Below are 13,308 nucleotides of genomic sequence, written 5' to 3'. Positions count from 1 at the left end.
CAGAAAGCCATGGGGCCTGGAATGCAAGGAGCCTATGTAAACAAATTCCTTGTTTCACCAGCTATGAGACTGCATCACAAGCACCTAGAGAACAGGTTCACTTTCCTTCCAACACCTTGAATGTTGATTTTCTTTTTTTCAAGGAAATTATCTATTACCATTTCTGCCTAGTTAGAAAGGCTGTTAGAAAAAAAAAATAAGCATAAAATCTGGCAAAGGTATGGAGGAAGGGGACTGCTTATATGCAGCTGATCGGAACGTATAGTCCTCCAGCCATTGGAGAGAACAGTATGGCTGTTCCTACAGATGAAACTTCCATGTGATTCAGCAGCCTGTCTCCTCTTCGCATGCTTCCCCCTCTTGTGGTGGTTAATCTTGAATCTCCAGGAAACAAACTTCTGGACATAGGTACAAGGGATTTTCATACCAGGTTTGCTGAGGTGGGAAGACCCACCTTCAGTGTGGATGGCACCATTCCACGGGTTGCGGGCCATGGACTAAATAAAAAGGACTCAAGCCCTCTGCCTCCTGGGGGTGATCAGCTGTTCCAAGCTCTTGCTGTCATGACGGACTGGACCCGCGAGCTGTGAACCAGAATCAGGCCGTCATTCCTTAAGTTGCGCTTGCTAGGAATTTTGTCCAAACTGTGCGTAAGCGAATACATGGCTCCGGCTCTTCTTAGTGGGCTAGCTTCAGCCCTTTGGAGGTATTCTCTGCCTCGCGAGATTTTTCCCAGCCTGTGCCAACCCATAGCCGTCATTTCTGTCTCAAACGCCCCTTCCCTAAACCTCAAACAAAAGTTAACGTTTTTATTCCACATTCCCAGAACACCTCAACTTTTCATTTCCATTTCTGGTAGCACTCTGTGTATTTCTACTGCTTGCTGGACGCTGTGTTTCCAAACCATAAGCTCTCTGAAGCTCAAGACCACCCGTATTTTTTCCCTGCACCTCGGTAACTTAGTGCACTGTGTAAGACTTGAGACAGCAGGTGTGCTCAAAAAATATATTTGAAGTGAAACTGATCAGTAACCTGAGGGGGTTCACTAATAGGAAGGGGAAAAGGAGAGGAAGAACCCACCAAAAGAAGGGTGGCAGAGTTAGCGGGGATGCGTTCGGAGGAAAGGGGGGCTTGGGTGTTGTGTTTCACTGTGGAAAACCTGAGCGCACTCGAACGCTGTGTGTGCCCTGAGAAGGGAAGCTGTGAGGACAGTCTCCACTGTCATCGAGGGGTCTGATATGGGTCCCAGACTCCCGCTGTTTGTCATCTTGGATACAGTGCACACACGGGCTTGGTGCTAGTGGAATTCATTGTGCGGAGATCTGTTAACTTCTGTGTTCTGGCATTATGCTCGCTCTCCGATTTTGTGCTTACAGAAGACATGAAGGAGCCAGATGACCAGGACACTGATGGGGGAAGATCAAGGAGCGACGGCAAGCATTCTTCTAGATCCGATTCAAAACGTATGTAAGGATGCTACTATACTCTTTATTGTTATCAAATTTGGGTAAGATGGTTTTGTAAGAGTGCCCTCTGGATGTATAGACAGGAATGTTTTGCCTGCTTAATTCCCTTACAAACTCTTCTGTTTCTTAGCAGTAACAGCTATGCTTTTTTTTTCTAACCCAGCTCCTAGCACGATCTCTGGATTTAGGTCAGTGGATAGAGAACTGTCCTAGCATACAAGAGAGCTTGGGTTTGATCCCTAGCACTGCCTAAAGCGGAAGTGTAATCCCAGCCAGTCCAGAGATGGGAGCAGAAAGATCGGGACTTCTGGTTCACCCTCAGCCTTAGCAACTGTCGCCTTGAGACCCGACGGGTGACATTAGACCCTGTCGCAGAATAGCGAAAGAAATGGCAGCTGTCTATGTTAATAACAACCTGCCTGAATACCCACTCTCAATTCCCCCATGAGATCCACGCCTTTAGTGGACTTTTGGGCACAGCACAGTGGAAAGAGAGTGGGAGTTTTGTTTTAAGTCCCTAGTTAACCGCTGGGAGTGCTTGACTTTGGAGAAAAATGTTACACCTTTCAGAGTCTCCATTTTCTAACCTACTTACTTATTTTTATTATGTCTGTGACTCTTTGCCTGAATGTATGTCTGCCCTACATATGCACCATGCCTGTATAGACCAGAAGAGGGTATTGAATCCCTTGGAACTGGAGTTACAGACAATGTTAGCCACTATGTGGGTGCTGGGCTTCAAACCCTGGTCCTCTAGAAGAGCAGTCAGTGTTCTCAACCACCAAGCCATCTCTTCAGCTTCTTCTAGCCCATTTAAATGAGTTATTTGGGAATTAAACCGGGTGAGATATGGAGAATTTCACAGGCTGCGAATGGGAGAGGTGAGGAAGCAGCCTTTGGGTTGCGCCAATCAGGAGAAAGTGCTATGGTGTTCACAGGGAGTCATTCTCCAGTGCCTCTGTGAGTGCAGTCGAGTCTTCTCTAGTTTCGAGAGCTTCTTTTCATCCAGATGTGTGCATCCTATGGAATTCCGTCTTGCGGCCCAGCTCATCAACTTGGTCCAGACTTTTGCTCTCATTTATTAGTCTTGGACCTTGTCCTTTAGCTTCATCTCAGATCTACTAGGCACTTTTGGGTGCACCCACTGCTTCTTCCTTGCTCTTCCGAAAGCCCCCCAGTCCAGAGTTTCACGTGATTGACGTTAAGGAGTTTAAGCATGCCCATGTTTGGATTTGAATTGAATGTTGCCTTATGCCTGCGGCCGCTTCTATTCTTGATTCTCGTTCCTCATTAGTTTACTCTGAAGCCAATATTTTAATTTAATCTGCTTGATTTTACTGTGGAGAGAAATGATCACACTCAGAGCTTACTCTTAAATAGCATTACGGCTCCTCAACATGGCAGATCCTCTACCAATGGTAGCTGGAGTTATGGTAACAGTATGCCAACATTCATGCTAGCCCACTATTTATCCTTTCTTGGTAGGATATATTGTTATGATTTCTTATAAGAGAAATCAACTGGGAATGAAGTGAAAATGGAGATGAACCCACCAAAAAGGCCTTTTGGGTTTTGTATAAGTTTAAGACTGATGCAAGAAAGTAATCCTAGGAAATTCTGAATTTAAAAATTCATTGCATTTAAGGCACAAACAAGTAAGAGGTTTTAGTTACTTTGGAAGTAAGAACATTAATTAAAACTTTGTGAAATTGATAAAACAAATTGTCTTTAATATCTACCAAAGAAGCTCCAGAAGACACCACAGATGACCTATACACTGACGAGGAAGAATCATATCTCGATGATGACTTTGACTTGGAAGACATGGGACAAAGTACCAGCTCATTTCAAGAGTTTATTCGGATGACCAGCTGTAAGTGTGATGAGCTTTCTCCCATTGTTTGTCACGGCTTTAAGGGCAAGTTGCTCTGACAAATTCAACAGCTACCTATCCATCTAAGAAACGGAAAGTCTGCAGGGTGTGGGCATGTGTTACGAACAGAAAGAAAAGAATGTATTTCTGAGGACCATGTCAGGCAGTCTTGTGCTTGATAAGGGGATAAAGTGATCAAGGAAGTGCCGTGTCTCAGATTAGTGAAGAGTTCTCCAAGTCCGACTGTTGTGGGCAGAACTCAGCATCTCCTACAGGTGCACAAGCTGTCCGCTCTTCCTCCCAGGTCTGGCAGCATGAGGCAATGATGAAGCCAGTGGTTGCTTTCACTGCTAGTACAGACTGCACGTTACCTCTGATGATGTGAAATACAATTTTAGGGTTCAATGCGTACTCTTCTTAGATAAAGTATTTTCCTGTTTTAGTAACTCAGGAACCTCCTCCAGAAATTAAAGAAGAGGCCGAGGAGAATATAAAGAAGAAGATATCGGAGAGCTTCTTCTACAACTACAAGGAGCTTGTCTCCACACCCTATGTGACTCCAGAAGCAAAGATCCCACTGAATTTTCTTACGCTTCAGTATCCACTCCAGCTATGCGTTCATAATGTGGGAGGGTTTCATTGCAAACTACAAACTACAGCTCCAGGAGCAAATGTGGCCGCCAGCCTGTTTGTGTAAATAAAGTTTTATTGCAGCGCAGACACACACAATTACACTCTGTCCATGGCTGCTTAAGTAGTTGTGATGGAGCACATTTGGTCTAGGCTTAAGGTATTTACTTCTTGCCTTACAAAGAAAAAGTTACCAACCTTTGTCTTAGGAAACTGTAAAAAGTGTGGCATGGGTCGGGAGTAGGGGATGGGATGGGGCGGGGGAACAGGGGATCCTAATTTAAACTAAATGTTTTGTTTGATGGCAGACCTAGGGCATGATGATGTTTTGAGGATGCTCTTTGCACAGATGGACCAGTTCATGAGATGATGGAATATGGATTGAAGGAGTTTGTGGAGCTTCTTCTTCTTCTTCTTCTTCTTCTTCTTCTTCTTCTTCTTCTTCTTCTTCTTCTTCTTCTTCTCCTTCTCCTTCTCCCTCTCCCTCTCCCTCTCCCTCTCCTTCTTCTTCTTCTTCTTCTTCCTCTTCTCCTCCTCCTCCTCCTCCTCCTCCTCCTCCTCCTCCTCCTCCCCCCCCTCCTCCTCCTTTTTCAAGACAAGTTTTCTCTGTAGCTTTGAGGCCTGTCCTACAACTAGCTCTTGTAGACCAGGCTGGCCTCGAACTCACAGAGATCCGCCTGCCTCTGCCCGCTGAGTGCCGCAGTTAAAGGTGTGTACCCACCACCGCCCAGCATGGCGAACTTCTTACTGCCATTTTCTTCTTGTTCCAGGCTGGCCTTTCTTTGCCAGCGCCTGTCTAGTGACATCATTGCTTTCTTATCTCACTTCCCCATCCTGCATCCGAAGAGTTATGGGAGTCAACTCTGAGCAGATCATCTATGGCATGGCCAGTTTTGATTGGTTTGTGAAGATAGGTAAAAATGGAGGGGCCTGATGAGAGCGTTCTGTTTGTGGTCAGGATGGTATGTGGGTGAGAAGGTAATTAGAGGAATTATTTCCATTATGACGTCAGCTTGCTTTCACTTGGATAGTGGCTGCTCCCACGTGACCCACACTGTGGCTGGCCTTTCAGGAAGGCTGTAGTTGGGAGATGAGGTGCTTACTGTCTGAATGCAGCCCTGAACTCGGGTTCAGTCCTGGGTGTGACTAAGCTACTCTGCCCCCAAATTACCTTCTGGTCTGAAATTTCGTCCTTTTAGTTTTTCTCTTCTGTCTTTTGGACACAATAAAATCTCTTGCAAATAAGTGGACCCTCTAAGAATTAATTTCTTTTTCCAAGCAAGTGCTCAAGAAATAAATAATATTGCTCATTCCCTTGATCCTTGAACGTCGGAGCTCAACAACAGGCTCTTATAAAGACTCTGTCTGCTTACGCACGGCTGTGATACTAAAGGTTGTCAGAGATTCCTCTCATCTAGTTTCTTTGTTATTTTGTTTTGTGTTCTTTTAATTTGAGTTTAAATGTACTAATATAATGTAAATTACAAGGTCTTATGTAACCTAGATTTTTAAACTTCTATTTTGAATTAACACAATTTTCTATGACATAAACACATTCATACATACGTATATTTATGTATACAGCAATTTAATCAAAAACCTGAGAAAAATTTATATAATTTTATGTGTCATATATTAGTTGATTAAAATAATTTGTTTGTATTAATTAAAAATTAGTACAGCCAGTATATTATCAAAATTTGTATTAGATTTCCACATATGTCATAATTTTTTTAAAATTTGCTTTTTACCTTTATTATGTGTGTGTGTGTGTGTGCACGCAAGTGCGTGTGTTCGTGCATGTGCACGCGTGTGTTCCCATGTGTGTCAGGGCATGTGCAGAGATGTCAGAGGATGGCTTTCAGGAGGCTGCCCTTTCCTCTCACTATCTTACTCTAGGCACAAGAATCGGATTATCAGTCCCAACCCAATAAACAAAAGCAGCTGCTCCAACATACCAGAATTTTAAATTCCTTTCAACATCAACCAAGAGGCCTATAAAATATTTTTAGTGGATGGATCAGTGAGTAAAGACACTTAACACACAAGCCTAATGACCTGAGTTTAGTCCCTGGAACCCAAAGTGGAAGATGAGAAAACACACACACATACACACACCCCACAGACTCACACACACACATACACATATGCACATCCCCCACACTCATATACACATACACACACCACATAAATAAAAATAAAAATAATATTGACTGTTGAACAAACTTGACTAGCCGACTCAAAGGTGAAGATTTGGACTTGGCCCCGCATTAATGGTGTGGTTCTGCTTTTGTGGAACAGAGGAAAATGATACCTCTTTAGAAAGGCTATCTGCTTATCCCCAGATCACAGGATTGCCTTCATAAAAATTAAAGTAGAAGCTAAATTGCTCTATAAGCATTTTCACTTACTTTAAAAATAAAATTGTCTTTATGATCCATAGGAAGATTCCTAGTTTTGGGGTAAAGATTTATTTCAAATCTTTATCGTTTTAAAAGAATACTGATTTTAAAAGCGGACTCCATTGTTCGAAACCCTCATCCTGTTCCAGATGGCTGATCTGCCTCACTAATTTCCTTAGCAGCCTAACCTCAGACATTCTTTTGGCTATGACTGCAAAAAACGAGCTAACCTACAGCTTCTGGATTCCAGTACCCTGATGTACATCGCTGGGAACCAGCTGGTCCTGCTGAATTTTAGAACCAAGGAGCAAATGTACCTGCAGAGTAGCAGTGGTCAAGGAATCGGTGCCATCGGGGTATGCTAGCAGTTAGTGACCTGGGTGAGCCGGGGAGGGGCAGGAGAGCCTTATTCGGTCTCTCTGTGGATGCCACATTGGCAGTTAGGCACCAGTGGCATGCAGGGTGTTGTGGGGGTCTCATAAGATGCGCAGCTGTCTTTATTTTAAGCCCTTCTCTTTTCTTCTTTCTCTTTCTTTTTATGATAGGGTCTTGATGTGTAGTGCAATCTGGCCTTGAAGTCAGTATATAGCACAGGCTGGCCTTGAAGTCAGTATATAGCACAGGCTGGCCTTGAAGTCAGTATTTGGCTCAGGCTGGCCTTGAAGTCAGTATATAGCTCAGGCTGGCCTTGAAGTCAGTATATAGCTCAGGCTGACCTTGAAGTCAGTATGTAGCTCAGGCTGGCCTGGAAGTCAGTATGTAGCTCAGGCTGGCCTGGAAGTCAGTATGTTTCAGGCTGGCCTGGAAATCAGTATGTAGCACAGGCTGGCTTTAAACTTGCATCGTCCTGCTTTAACTTCTTCTAGAGAAAGTATATTTATACACACACACATATACATACACATACGTATACATGCACATGATATACATACACACACATATATATATTTATATATATGCATATGATAGTTTTACTGAGATGCATGTAAGTAATCATGATGTTGAATTAGGAAATAATTCAAAGGCTTTCTTTTGGAGGAGTTTGACCAAGAATGATGCCAAATTTGAATTCTCCACTTCCCTCCCTGTGTCTTCCCTTTCTCTGTAGCTATGGTTACTGGTCTGTCTGTAACCTGCGTGAGTCTGAATCTTTGTCTCTGTTTCTGCCTGTTGTCTGCTTTGTCTGTCTCCAGCAAAGGGCTTCACTCTCTCTTCTGTTGAACATAACAGAAAGTATCACATGAGGACTGAATGAGGACACTTTACAGAAATCTGTTTTTTTAAAGATTTATTTATTATGTGTACAGTATTCTATCTGCATGCAGGCCAGAAGAGGGCACCAGATCTCATTACAGATGGTTGTGAGCCACCATGTTGTTGCTGGGAATTGAACTCAAGACCTTTGGAAGAGCAGGCAGTGCTCTTAACCGCTGAGCCATCTATCCAGCCCCTTCACAGAAATCTTTAACAGGATTTTACAAGGGATAAAACTTTACTGACTTCCAAATACCCAGATGCACTGCAAACACCGCTACCCAGAAACTATATTCATATCTTCATGCTGCTTTCAATGTTTGTGATGGATATTTATTGTAACAAGGTCGCTTTAGACTTGTTTGCTGTTTTCAGTAAATTATCACCATAACACACACACACACACATACACACACACACACACACACACACACACACACACACACACCACCTCTGTACATATATTAAGCTTACAGCTATGTGCCTGTATAGGTAATGTAGGAAATCCATGACAAGTAAGGTTAGTTACTGCATTGTTATCCTAACAGCGGGTTAAGCAAATGGGCTGGCTACACAGCAGAATGTCAGTCTTATGTAACCCCAAGCTGTATGTTAATTGGGCTGTGAGGTCCAGCAAATGTTCCAATCTCTTAGAAAGCAAGAGACATATTTTCATAAAGAGGCATCACCATAGGATAAGAGGCAGCTTCAGCAGGAATCAGCCCGTCTATTATAGGTCATCAGTCCCCAGGAATGGAAAAAAGGAAGGGAGCCGAAGTGTTGTCTGGGTAGCAGAAGCTCCCCTTAGTATCCTAACCCAGGCTCCATCTCCTAAACTCTGCAGTCAGGAGCTGAAAACAGACGCGGACTAGCGCAGTGTGTGTGCACAGTCTCTTCTGATGGGAGCCTACTTTTATTTTACCTTTATTTCCTTGGCTCCTCATGCTTTCTGCATATTTGGCTTACCAATTAGCCAGAGTAACAAAGGAGTGTAAAACTCTAGCCAGTTTCTATCAATAGAAACATGACACAAAGACTTCATCCATGCCGTACTTTCTTACGTGTTGTGAAGAGCAGCAGGCTGCATCCCGCCACCCGGCTAGCTTTACCCAAAATAATTACACGGAAACTGTATTCTTTTAAACACTGAATGGCCCATTAGTTCCAGCCTCTTATTGGCTAGCTCTTACATATTGATCTAACCCATTTCTAATAATCTGTGTAACACCACAAGGTGGCTTACCAGGAAAGATCTTAACCTGCATCTGTCTGGAGTGGGAGAATCATGGCGACTGCCTGACTCGGTTTCTTTCTTCCAGAGTTCTGTTCTGTCTACTTTGCCTACCTAATTTTCTGTCCTATCAAAGGGCCAAGGCAGTTTCTTTATTTAACCAATGAAATCAACACAACAGAAGACTCCCACATCAATTCTGTGAGTAAGAATTCTTTCTTCTTACATTTGCAGTCATGTCTGGTGAGTTTGTTAAAGGTGTATTCCATTTATTTATTTACTTAGCTATTTTGAATGGCTAGAATGTCCACTGGGACACAAATTCCTCACTGCTGAGGCTTGAACATACTTCCTCCCATAAGTTTATACACTGTAAATTTAATCCCCAATGCACTACCGTTGGGAGGTGAGGCCTAATAAGTGTGATTAGGCACAAGTATATTCGTCTTATGCAGGAAATGTGTCAGCTGATGATGGGATTTTACGAGAGCAGATCCAGCATGCACAGACACACACACGCATGCACACACACAGAGACACACACACACTCCCCTCATATACACCTCTTAGCTCTCACTCTCTCTTGCCCTTCTGGCTACTACCAGGGGATGACGCACACAAAAGCCCTTGATAGATATTGTCCCTCAGTTTTGGATTTGCAACTTCTCAGAACAGCTAGGAAAGTTAATTCTGTCCATATAAGTAAGCCCGTCCTCAGGTAGTAAACGGGCTGAAACACACATCCCGTGAATGTTTCTGGATGCAACTACAATGGCTTAGACAGGGGTTTGGTGTCTGGCCCTGCTTAGCTCTTCCCACACAGCCATGCAGGCCAGCAGTAGCTTAGCACTTGTTAATAAACATAAATGTGAATTCAGAAACACTGGGTGGGGGATTTCAGATCCATGTTTTTGAAGAATCCGTCAAGAGATCCTGACATACACTGGAGATTGAAGCCGTCATTCTCTCTATGAAGTCAGTACTTGTAGCATGAAAAACGATTGCTTTAATCAAGGCCAATCTTATTATTTTTTTTTTTACTTTCTTTTAGTTTTCAGTTCAAATCATATCCATCAAGCGTTTATCAGATGTGCATTTTTTTAAAAAAAAATTAGATAGAAGTACAGTCCAATTAGCCAATTATATGATAACAGCCACTAAGTACTGCATGGATGGGGTTATCAATGTGAAAATTTCCTTTTAATATTTTAGAGAGATTCTGTTTTCCTAGGTTCATCCGGACAAAACTTACTTCATAGTTGCTGAAAAGGGCAGTTTCCCAAAGATTATCATCTATGAATATCCCTCTCTGAGGCCCTACAGAATCTTGCGAGGTGAGTTGGGGGCGGGGGGGTTGTCTTTAAAACCATCCACGTGAAGGTGGCCAGAAAATGGCTGAGACTCCGGAATTAGCCAAGCTTTAGCAGAGAAACAACAGCGAGAGGTAGAAAAGAAATCTGTTTGGTGAAATTGGCTTATAACTGTCGTAGCTAGTAAGTTTAGAAATTGGGGATCAGTCCCCCAAGCTAGAGATCCCGGGGAAGGAGTTCATGGGCATTCTCCAGGCAGAATACATTCTTCTTCAACACCTTCCAGCTGATTGGATAAAGCCCACCTAGGTCTGCAAGGACACAGTCCGTAAGTCACCTGATCAGGAATACCATTGGTGTTGGTGTTGTCCGCACAACAGCGTCTATACTGCTGTTTAGCTGAGTAACTGGCTGTTACACACCAGTGAAGGTGACGCAGAACGCTAACTGCCTGTCGCCTTAAAGTTGGTTCTGTTCCCTGCGTAATAAATTTCAGGAGTCAGTGGCCACTTTGAGAGTTTTTCAGTGACAAATTGAAAATTGTAGATTGAGTTCTATCTATAGCAAGTCTTTCTCTGTACTGCTAGCTCCCAAATAGTGACACAGAGACTTATTATACATCATGAAAGTTTGGCCTTAGCGAAGGCTTGGCCCACTAGCTCTTGTCATTTAAATTAACTCATTTATTCTAATCTACAACCTGTTGTGTGACTCGTTTCCTCAGATCTTTGTGCTGCTCATGATGCTGCTCCACATCTGGCTGGTGACTCCGCCTTTTTTCTTCCCAGAGTACTCGTCCCCAGAATTCCTGCCTAATTATTGGTCATTTAGCTCTTTATTAAACCAATCAGAGTGTGCCTTAGCAAAGACATATCTTCACACCGTGTACAAATATCCCACATTTCCCCCTTATGTCTAAATAAAAAGAAAGGTTTTTTTTTATCTCTAATACAGTAAAACTAATACACAATAAGAACAGTTACTAAGCCTGGTGATTGAGGCACATGCCTTTAACCCCAAGATTCCTGGAGGCAGAGGCAGGAGTCAGGAGTCTGTGAGTTCAAGGCCAGCCTGGTCTACAGAGGGAGTTCCAGGACAGACAGAGATACACAGATAAACCTTGTCTCAAAAACAAACAAAGAACAATTATCCAGTCCATTTGTATTTGGCAAATTTGGAGAAATTATTTAATTATCTATCCTATCTTAGTTGGCCAAAAGTTTTGTACCTAATTTACTGTTGCAGATTTGCTCTCTGTGCTTGACTTCTTTCTTCCACAAGATGAAATATATGTTTTTTGGGGGGAGGGACTTTCCACCTTCCTTTTATAATCTTACCATCCATTCTAAAGCTGCATGTCTCAGTTGGGTTTTTATGGCTGTGAAGAGACACCATGACCACGGCAACTCTTAGAAAGAAAACACTTAACTGCCAATGGCTCACAGTTTCAGGGGTTCCTTTCATTAAGGTCATGAAGGGGAGCATGGTAGCGTGTAGGCAGACGTGGTGTTGGAGCCCAGAGGGCTCCAGGAAGTCAGCTGACTGTCACACTGAGTGAAGCTTCAGAAAAGAGATCTCAAAGCCCATCCCCACAGTGACACACTTCCTCCAACAAGGCCACATCTCCTAATAGTGCCACTCCCTTTGGGGGCCTTTTTCTTTAAAACCACCTCACCAAGTGTGATGGAATATTTTAGGACTACTCCGTTAGGAGGGTTACATGTGCGTGTGCACTCCCACGCATGCGGTATGTGTGACGCGTGCTTGCCTGTGCATGCATTTGTGAAGGCCAGGGCTGGATGCCAAGCATTTCCTCTATTGCTCTCGAACTTATTTTTGAGGTAGAAGCTGTCGCTGCGCTTGGAACTCACCATTCCTACTAGGCTGGCTGGCTGGGGAGTCCTGGGGCTCCCCCTGTCTCTGCCCCTCCTTCACCTTATAAAATTGTAATGACAGCTGAATCTGGGAGCTGGGAGCTGCACTTGGGTACCCATGCTTGCACACTGGGCACCTCACCGATTGGACCATCTCCCCAGCACTCTTAGATTCTTGACACGTTTATATCAACACAGATCACAAGGGCACTCACGTCTTTGTCCTCCTCTGCCTCCTCCCTCTCTGGTTTTGTTTGAGGACAGGAGATTCGCAACATAGGGTGGGCTTGATCTTGTTATTTTCCAGACATGTCCTTCCAGTGCTAGGGTGACAGGTGTGTCCCCTCTGGGGCTCAGCTTTCTCTCTTATTTATCAGACCCCCTCTCCCCCATTCGTCCTTGCAGATGGGACAGAGAAGGCCTATGCGTACGTAGACTTTAACAGTGAAGGGACCATGCTGGCTTCCGTGGGGAGTCACCCTGATTACACAATAACCATCTGGAACTGGAAGGAAGAGCAGCCTACCCTGAGGACAAAAGCATTTTCTCAGGACGTTTTTAAGGTCACTTTCAATCCCGAAGATGATGAGCAGCTAACCACATCAGGATTGGGCCACATCAAGTAAGTCTGGTGCCTGACAAAGAAACTAATAGATATTGCAAGGGCGTTTTCTAAGAGGGTCAAAGGCTTGGGGATATTTTTTGCTACACCTAAGGCCACACAGAGAGACCCTGTCTTGAAAAACAAACAAATAAATCAACAAACAAAACTCCAAAAGAATTGTTTTTAAAATTAGGTTTCATTAGGAAACAATGAACTTCAAGACAGAGCAATATCACTTTTGGGTATATATCCAAAGAATGCTCAATCATACCACAAGGACGTGTGCTCAACTATGTTCATAGCAGCATTATTCATAGTAGTCAGAACCTGGAAACAACCTAGATGCCCTCAACTGAAGAATGGATAAGGAAAATGTGGTACATTTACACAGTGGAATACTGCTCAGTGGCAAAAAAAAAAAAAGACATCTTGAAATTTGCAGGCAAATGGATGGATCTAGAAAAAACCATATTGAGTGAGTTAACCCAGGCCCAGAAAGACAGATATAATATGTACTCACTCATAGGTATCTTTTAGACATAAATCAAAGAAAAACCAGCCTACAATCGACAACCCCAGAGAACCTAGAGGACCCTAAGAGAGACATACATGGATCTACAAAGGAAAGAGAAAAAGACAAGGTCTCCTGAGTAAATTGGGAGTG

General features: G+C 43.4%; 1 protein-coding gene across 2 annotated transcripts in view; it reads left to right on the top strand.

Moving 5' to 3' along the window:
- The window catches only part of Cfap44 (cilia and flagella associated protein 44), a 79,555-nt gene that overhangs the window by 5,829 nt on the left and 60,418 nt on the right, over nt 1–13,308 (top strand). The window contains exons 2-7 of one of the 2 annotated variants that reach the window (XM_041673230.1): nt 1,377–1,463; nt 3,211–3,339; nt 3,783–3,936; nt 6,565–6,727; nt 10,088–10,190; nt 12,446–12,662. In XM_041673230.1, coding sequence (XP_041529164.1) covers nt 1,382–1,463; nt 3,211–3,339; nt 3,783–3,936; nt 6,565–6,727; nt 10,088–10,190; nt 12,446–12,662 — 848 coding nt within the window. In that variant the 5' untranslated portion in view covers nt 1,377–1,381. Of the gene's footprint in view, nt 1–1,376; nt 1,464–3,210; nt 3,340–3,782; nt 3,937–6,564; nt 6,728–10,087; nt 10,191–12,445; nt 12,663–13,308 lie in introns of those variants that run through there. The other variant, XM_041673231.1, reaches the window with a different exon arrangement.

Source organism: Microtus oregoni, unplaced genomic scaffold, assembly GCF_018167655.1.
Source record: "Microtus oregoni isolate MIOR12 unplaced genomic scaffold, Mior012 000023F_ref0000262, whole genome shotgun sequence".
In the NCBI taxonomy this organism is placed as follows: domain Eukaryota; kingdom Metazoa; phylum Chordata; class Mammalia; order Rodentia; family Cricetidae; genus Microtus; species Microtus oregoni.
Note: the sequence above shows the minus strand (reverse complement) of the source record. Positions and strands in the feature narration are given on the sequence as shown.